At 41.7% G+C, this 8,395-nt stretch overlaps 1 protein-coding gene across 4 annotated transcripts; it reads right to left on the bottom strand.

Moving 5' to 3' along the window:
* Positions 1 to 945: 945 nt before the first annotated feature.
* CCDC28A (coiled-coil domain containing 28A) lies at positions 946 to 7,982 on the bottom strand. 4 transcript variants are annotated; one of them, XM_054822354.1, is made up of 6 exons: positions 7,863 to 7,982; positions 6,789 to 6,983; positions 4,396 to 4,559; positions 3,284 to 3,438; positions 2,651 to 2,673; positions 946 to 1,716 (listed from the first exon to the last, which is right to left on the bottom strand). In XM_054822354.1, the coding sequence occupies exons 2-6, from the start codon at positions 6,944 to 6,946 to the stop codon at positions 1,662 to 1,664; spliced, it is 555 nt and encodes a 184-aa protein (XP_054678329.1). In that variant the 5' UTR covers positions 6,947 to 6,983; positions 7,863 to 7,982; the 3' UTR covers positions 946 to 1,661. The 4 variants fall into 4 exon arrangements, with proteins under 4 accessions (XP_054678329.1, XP_054678328.1, XP_054678327.1 ...); XM_054822353.1 differs by lacking the exon at positions 7,863 to 7,982 and adding an exon at positions 7,498 to 7,763; XM_054822352.1 differs by lacking the exon at positions 946 to 1,716 and having other exon boundaries at positions 2,651 to 3,101.
* Positions 7,983 to 8,395: the final 413 nt, after the last annotated feature.

Here is an 8,395-nt window from a genome sequence, read left to right as displayed (position 1 = left end):
GTCATAAACCTCAGCAGAGTTAGATGACAGACCCCAAAGAAGAAAAGAATTCTCTTTATTGTTGAATAGTTTAAACTATGAAAAGTACTAGTTAAAAGTGTGTTCTGGGACCAGCGTACACTACAACACTGCACTGTACTGTGCTGGCAACAAGTGGCTAGTGGGGGTGCAGCTCTCCTCCTGAATCAAAATGAGCCACCAGAATGTCATGTTGCTTGTATAAACGCAGCTCCCCCTCAGGACTTTTGCCACCTTAAGGAGCATTGTACCTGGAGGCACAAGACCAAAACATGCTGCTGCTTGCTTGATGTTCAGAAGTCTGCACAGAAACAAGGCCAAGGTGCTGATAGGGAGAAGTTCCTGTGCAGAGAAGGGTAATTGCCCAATTATTGGTTGAAGGGTAGAAAAAACCCCTTTGGCTTCATTTTGTGAGAAGCATGTTGTATTCTAGTTCTCCTAAGCTGTCTTTGGATTTCACAACCCAGCATGCAACCCCTCTTTAAAATCTCAACAACAATGAAGGAGATAAATCATGTAAAGAACAAGAACATCCTGAAGGAAAAGCCCAGTTGGGATCCCTGCTGGTTCATTAACCAGTGATTTCAAGAGGAGCTGGAGCTCATGGAATCCACAGCCACATCTTACAGCTGTAGAAGCATCTTCTCCAAAGATCCCCAGCCACATGCCCACTTTGGGCTGATGAAAAACTTTGCTCAAATAGAAGGATAAAGATTTCATTCCTTGTGCATAAGTATATACAGTATAGAATCTGAATGTTTTACCTAAAAACTGAATATAAAATAAATCTAGGACCAAAGGCATAGTTTGATGTACCAAGAAAGAAATTTTGGATCTAAACACCAGCCTTATTTACACTTTTTTCCCCAACTGAACACAAAGATGATACCAATTAATACCAGGCTATTTATAACTTAGGAATGCAAATTGCAAATATTGGTTTTATTGAACAATAACTGTTTACCCAATTTTGGAATTTCACAATACTTAAATTATGTGGATTGCTAGCATGCATGCTAGTTCTAACTTAGTGATATTTTATAATTATTCACAGTGGTAAAAAAAGTAAACTCTGCAAACATTCAGACCATGAAACAACTTGTATCTTATTAACACAGCTGAACAGATAGCAACTTCTCTAAATGAAACATCATATTTAAAATGTTAATTAACAATAAATTAATCTATGGCATCACTGATCAACGAACCACTAAAAATAGTGTGCAGATTGTCTACATCCTGATCAGAAAGGCAACATCATCGCTACCTTCATAAAAATTGGGGAAATACTAACGAACTTATATACATACATCATTTTCAATCATATGAACAACACTGAGTGGAAGAAATGTACTTCTGAGTTTCCCCGATTTTTCTATTAAATAAGGCAATAATAAAAAGCATATCATCACAACAACCTGCTTAAAACTCTAGATTCTGAGTCCTGACATAATGCAGTGCTCAGACGAATGTGCAAAAATAAACACTTGGACTTGCACTTTGATTCTTCATTGTGTAAAATTAAAAAAAAAAAACCAAAACACAACAAAAAAAAAAAACAACAAAGCCACAACAGTTCCAGATTCCACTGTCAGGAAAAACAAAGAGCTTCTGGGAGAATCCAAATTGACCCAGCTGTTCTTTCAGCCTGTGGCACTATTTGGAATATCTTGAGCATCTGCTAAATGTAGTTTTTGGCTGAAGCAAACAGTTAAGGAATACCATTTTCACATATAGATAAGGTATAAACAAGATAGTGGTGTTACACAAAACTATGCTTAGTCCTGTGACGAGTATGCACCAGTCCAGATGAACTCAATTCTATTAAGTCCTATGCTAGTGTTCAACCAGTAGATTAATCTACTTCCATGAGACTTAAGCATTACATACCTCCAGAATTAGCTGGCGGATCAAGGGCAATGGTAGATTATTTTTATCACTTATTATCACATTCTGCTTGTGTTCTTTGAGACCTAGCCTTAAACAGCTTTCCAGAGAGAGAGAATGTGTATACTAATGCAGAATCTTGAGTCCCACCTTCCTCAATGCAAAGTGTGTAACATGAGAAATTAAACTAGACTGCAGTATGAACTGAATGCAACACTCCTTGGCTGTATTCTTGGCTTATCAAAAGCACAATGCAGGAGACAAGCTACAACACTTAGCCCTCCCAGAAGAAGATAAAGCTAAGAGCGTACGTTTGTTCAATTACCAAAACTCTGCTGAAATATCTGACTCAACCATAGTCTGACTCTAGAAATAAAAAATTAGGTCGGTCTGCTATTCACAGTAAAATCAGTGATAAACAGATGCATGTATTTCTAGAGAAAACTGAAAGGTAATAGGATTCACTTATCAATGGGACAGAACACTTCTGAATACTAAAGTGGTGCACACAAGCCAAACAAATCACTGTATGAAAAAACCAGCCTGTAATTAAAAGTATTAAGTTCTAATCATTTACATATTGAAGAAGCTAAAATCCAGGCTGTATTACAATGCTAATTTAAAAGAAAGGCCATTACTGAAGTGATTTGACTCTTAAAAAGCCACCAGTTACTGGGGAAATATACTGTAATTTGATTACAGTTAACAATTATAATGGAAAATAGACATTTAAAGAAAAGGATACATAGATGAATTCAGTTCTTCTAGCTGCAATATAAATGTAGAAAGTATCAGAAATGGCATTTCACTTAGTCAAATGCAACAATTATGCTGATATGATGAAATTACATTAAAACAATGAAGCAAATCAGTAATAGTTTGAGCTGAAATGTATGAATTTATTACAAAAAACAAAGCAAACCTGCACTGAATTCTTCACCAACAGAGCTTAGTCCCAAATTGAATTTAAATCTGCTTATCTCAGGAAATTTATGTTTGGGGGTTTATGGAATACACTAAAGAAGGGAGAAAGAAAATGTAGAACACGCAGATCTAAATTCCTTGTTATGTGTGGCCTTCCCTCGATGTGGGAGGATGGAGCAGAGGGAAAATGGTCGTAGTTCCCTGGTACACTGGCTGTCTCTAAACAGGCAGTTTACAGCTAGACTGCTCCACTCACCCAAACAAGCAGCAGCCTACAAAAAAAGAAAATGAGGTACTGTGTTGTCTCAAAACCAAGAGGAGCGCACGGCTTATATCTTGATTCATTATAGAACTGTTCTCCTCAACTGCACCTGGATGCCCACCTAGTAGTGTTGTTTTCCTGAGCCAAGCTCTGTGGGCAAAGTTCTGTGTTTTCTGCCTTCCCAGTACTTACATCTGACAGCAGCCTATCCAGGTTGGAGTCACTTGCAAGTTTTCTTTTGTCTTCAGGGAGTTCTTCCAGCTCCCCATAGAGCTCCAGATTGAGGCGAGCAAGTTTCTCCTGCATACTCCGCACATGCTCCATCTGCTCTATCGAACATTCGTTCCCTAAAAGGACAGCAACAGCTTTAGATAAGGAAACCTGAGAGAGCAAATGAAGGTGTGAAGATGCAGCTTTTTACATCAGAAGAGAGGAATTTAAACATCACATTTACAAGTTAGTTTGCTTTCTCAGACTGAGTTTTCTGTCATCCTACCTGGTGTTATGTTGTGCTGAACTTTTAACAACTACTGAATGTACTAAACCGTTTTTTTAGAATATACATGTTTTTTCTATACTCTGACTTTCTCTCCCTTTTAGGAAGACTCTGTATTTTTAACTTTAAATATGATCACAATAAACTTTCTTTCTAATTTTGATTATTCTTGGGGGTTTCTTTCTTGTAACTGATGCTTTATATAATACAGACTTTTCAGGCTCTCTTGTAAAATCGGTGTAGAATTAATGTGACATGCTCACCTAACACTAAACTTAGAAAAGCACGTAAGCATATTTCTACTCAGTACAGGGCAGGGGGCGAAAAGGAAGCGGAAGCGTGTCATGTTTTTTCTGAAACCTCCATCAACTGTGAAATAGTAATAATAGTAAGATGCTAAAACAGAAAGTAAGCTGGGTAAAATGCAACTTGCAGTGGATTCCATGAAAGTTGTTACCAATAGTGTAAAGTGTTACTTTGCAGTAAAATCAGGTGCTAAATACAGTTACTACTTCTTATTCCTATCTGATCATAAGTAAGTGGCTTTAAACTTGGTATCTTAAATCCATAAGCCAAGGTACTGCCTTTTGTAAGCCATGCTGGAAGACACAACACAATGGCATTTGAATAATCTCCCACCAAAGACAACCTTACAATAGGACTATAATTTAAAAATGCAGTGAGATCTATTAATTATGTTAAACTTCATTTCATATGGCAGAGTCCAATATGACAAACTGGCAGTCTGTCCATACAGCACATTTGTTTGCAAATGTTACCATCATGCACAGACAATTCATTCACTTACCAAATGCTTGAAGTTTGCCAGAGTGGAAGTCATTCAGGAGGCTCAGAAGTCCCCTTTCCATTTCCTGGACGTCTGATACATCTGTGAGAAAAGAATGCTGAATTGGTGCTGCCTGTGCCCCTTTTGCTTCACCTCCTGGAGGTTTGGCTTTCTCTTTTATTACACTGAAAAAACAAAGTAAACAAAAAGACATTACCTCCTGCTTCCACTATCACTGAGAATCTGAAATGTAAGGTAAGTCTACATCTGGGCTTTGAAAATGAAATTGAAAATACCGCATACATATTTCAATCACTCCTTTTAAGTAAAAAAATGGTTCACCAGTTTGTCTTAAGAATAAAGAAAAACATCACAATTTTGACAGTTTGATACTGCAAAATGAATGACTCCAACAATTGGCTTTCCTGTTAATAGTGGGAAACATCAATGGAGCACATGTATGTAATGGCCATCTTCATAATCTAAAGAGGACCATTACCCAACAATGGCACATGAGGAATTATCTGCATAAACTCACCCAAAAAAGCACTCTAAGCCAGAGAGAAAAACGCTCAGCAGTCATGCACTCCTGTTGTCACAAAAACCTATAGACTGCAACCAGTGTGGAAAACAACTTGTTATAACCTATACAGGAAAGGTAACCTTGCCTCCAGATAAGTTTTCCTAGAGCTCCTTCTTCCCACCTTCAAATAACATCTAAATTTTGTAAAACTCACCATGAAAAGCAATCTCTCAGTCCTCTAACACCTACCAAAACAGACTCTATTTAATTAGTGAAGATAATAGGGTTTACAGCATAGTAAGCTCCACCCTTCCCTTGAATACTCCCATGCTTTGCAAGTCAAATTCTTCACTTTCCTATGGGAAATAATCATTCTTTTCCCAGCCTAACAGCTTCTGTAGTATACAATCATCATACAGGCTACATAGCCTATATGCTGGAACAACTAATGGTCCAACAGTTATCATATCTGGTTCAACTCTGAGCAGTATGTCTCAATTTAGGTTTAACTTTGGCTACTTCTGCTTCAATTTCAGACTCAAAGAAAGGTTTGTATGCCAGAAAGGTCATCGATTTTTTCCACCTCTTTCTGAAGCTTAATACAATATATTACTCCTCCTGGCAAACTTATTTCATTGGATTCTTGCAGACAAACTGAAAATGAGTTAAATATTCTTACTCCACTATCATAACAGCAGTTCATCCTCACATTATTCTGTCAGTTTCCACTCCTGCTTGGAGAGTTCGAGAAATTTGTCTGTATTATCACTGCTTGGTGATAATAGCTTCAGTTAACAATTGAGCAAGAATGTCCTTTTCCAAAACTTAAAGCAAAAAGGACGTTTTTCTTCTCTAACCAATATTGTGGGCTACAAGAAATGAATTTCTAGTACATTCCAGAATAGTGTTGAGTCTTAATAAACTACAGTCAGCTGTAGGCACCACCAATGTACAGCACATTAGTATTCATTATTATTTCCTTAAAAATATTAACACATTTTCCCAGGGAGGGGTGGGGGGGAAGTATATACTTTACATGGCAGGAATGCATGACGTTTCCATTGGGCCAATACTGGGTCCTATAAACAGACTATCTGTGCCAAAGAGGGCAGCTCAGTATTTAATCTTCAGCTAATACTTACAGATCAATGAACTCAGCTGCCTTTCTCTAGCTAACATTTCACTTTAAAATCCCTTTTCACTCATTTATCTACTATATACACCACGGTCAAGAAATATGTTAATTTTCCTGCATGTCAGAAAATGTTCTCAAACCGAAATAGAGGTACCATCAATAACACACAAACTATTCCAAAATGGTACTTTGTAAAGAGCTGAATGCCTCTTTCTGTGCATGCTACCGCTGCCCCTGCTGATAGGTCCCCAAACAAAAAACACCCGGAAATTCCAGTTCTAGCTCATCCTGTTCAATTTACATCCTTCATTTCCTGCCCTACTTGTCAGTTCCAACCTTGCAGTCATGTAATATTTTAACTGTTCCTCACAGCTGTACATCTAGGGCTCTGTCATCTCCCGTACGATGCCTGCATTTGCCACATTTGATCACCCAACTCTCGTCTTTCACCAGTCACTTCAGACTATTATCTCTTCAGCTAAGTTGTTATCAGTATGAGTCTACAGCATTGTGTAACGTTTTATAAAGCTTCCAAGACTACTATCGAGCACCTTCCTTTTCTGTAAAATAACCGTTATATTGCATTAAACACAAATTGCTTTACTAAAAAAGACACATCATCAAAAATTTTCACAAGTCTGAAGCTCTTTCTTTTCATTCTGTCCCAGCTAGTCTCAACACCCTTTAGACTGTCTAAGCATTGGCAGGTTTCTGGCTCTCACTTTCACCGAGCTTGCAAGATGCTCCCAAGCTTACCGTTTTAACTTTGGTTTTTGGACTGCAGGCTGTGGTGCAGGATTTGAAAAGGCTGTACTTTTACTGACCGGCACCGAGTTTTTCTTGGAGTTAGTAACCTGAGCAGGGTGACTGGTGGATGATTTGGGGCTCCTCCTCTTGATTTTCCTTTCTTCCATTTCTTCCAATTTACTGCATCTAGTCTAACTTCTTGTCCTACAAAGGGAAGGAAAAAACATAAGAAACATCCATTAAAACCAGCATTTCCAATAAAAGCAAGGGAAAAAACAGGTCACAGTGCATGGAAATGCAGCAGCTTTATAGGTTCTTCAAAGATGAGCAGTCACTCGTTTCTACAAACAAGAGAATCCAGTTTTCAGGACAAGCTGCCCAGGCCTGCCTGATCAGCAAAACAGCCAGGAATTCTAATCTTCTGCAACAGCTTCAGCCAACAAGTACTTCAAAATGATCTCAGGCTTTGCATCCCATGGATTATTGCTAGAAAACTCTGTGACTAAAGTCCATGCCAATCAAAACTCTGAGAAATGATGGTGGCATGAGGATGCTGTGAGTCATCCTTGCCAATCTCCTCTAAAGAGAGAGGCAACGGCCTTGTCAAAACTCAGTTGATGCAGAGTGATTATTGCTATTATATATGCTATTGATGGGTGCCGCCCAATAATATATACATTACATTGCTGCCATTACATATGCTATTACTGGGCGCTACCTAATAATCTCCTCGCCTGGGCAAACGCCTCCTCTGAAATCCATCGTCCCACGGAGGCGGCAGCGGGCGCAGCGATGTAAACCCCAGGGCGCCGTGGCTGACCCACTGAGGGCCGCTTCCCCGCCGCTGCCACCTCCTGGAGTAACGACCCCTGCCCTTTGGCACAGACAGCCCCTACTGCCTGTCGTCATTTTATCAGCACGGAGACTTCCGACGCTGCCTGTCACGCTTCCTCCCGGCTCACTCCGAGTATGACCGCCCTCAACAACCGCCACCGTCTTCCCCCCCTCGCCACCCCGCCGGCGAACGTTAAACGGCGGCCGAAGCTCAGGCCCCGCCCCCGCGCCGGCCCCGCCTCCCGCTACCTGTGGGGAGGCCCCGCCCCCGGAGCCGCGCGCGGACCCCCGGCCTCGCCGGCTCTCCCCCCTCCCCCAGGGAAGCGGCAGGCTCAGCCCGGCGCGCAGGTCACATGACTACGACACGGGGCGGAGCGAGATGACCTGCGAGATGCATTGTGGGAGCCCCGCCCACTGCCGGCGGCAGTACTCCCTTGGCGGGCGGGGCGACTACCATTCCCAGAACCCCCCGCGGCAAGAGGCGGCCGGCTCGGACCGCGCGCAGGGCAGGCGCTGGGAGGAGCCGAGCGCTTCCCTGCGCATGCGTGAGAACCAAGCTTCTCCCCGCCCCCCGTGCGTGCAGGAGCGTGGCCGCGCGAGGGCGGGTTGCCGGGTGGAGCCGGAGCGGCCGTTAACGGCTGAAAGGGGCGGGGCCGCTACCCGCCCCCCGCAGCGCTCGAAGGGGCTAGCGGGGGTGGGGAGAGGTATGTATTGGCACGGCTGCTTCCGAGATGGACAGCTGTCTCTGCCCACCATGTCCCCGATGTGGCGAGAGCCCTCCG

This window comes from Grus americana, chromosome 3 (assembly GCF_028858705.1).
Source record: "Grus americana isolate bGruAme1 chromosome 3, bGruAme1.mat, whole genome shotgun sequence".
Lineage (NCBI taxonomy): Eukaryota > Metazoa > Chordata > Aves > Gruiformes > Gruidae > Grus > Grus americana.
Note: the sequence above shows the minus strand (reverse complement) of the source record. Positions and strands in the feature narration are given on the sequence as shown.

Bases quoted from the DNA above. Each gene is read 5' to 3' on its own strand.
- CCDC28A (XM_054822352.1), bottom strand. From the start codon at position 6,946: ATGGAAGAAAGGAAAATCAAGAGGAGGAGCCCCAAATCATCCACCAGT. The intron at 3,439-4,395 runs GTAAGTGAATGA...CTGTCCTTTTAG, and splicing joins TGGCAAACTTCAAGCATTTG to GGAACGAATGTTCGATAGAG. The intron at 3,102-3,283 runs GTAAGTACTGGG...CTTTTTTTGTAG, and splicing joins TGGATAGGCTGCTGTCAGAT to GCTGCTGCTTGTTTGGGTGA.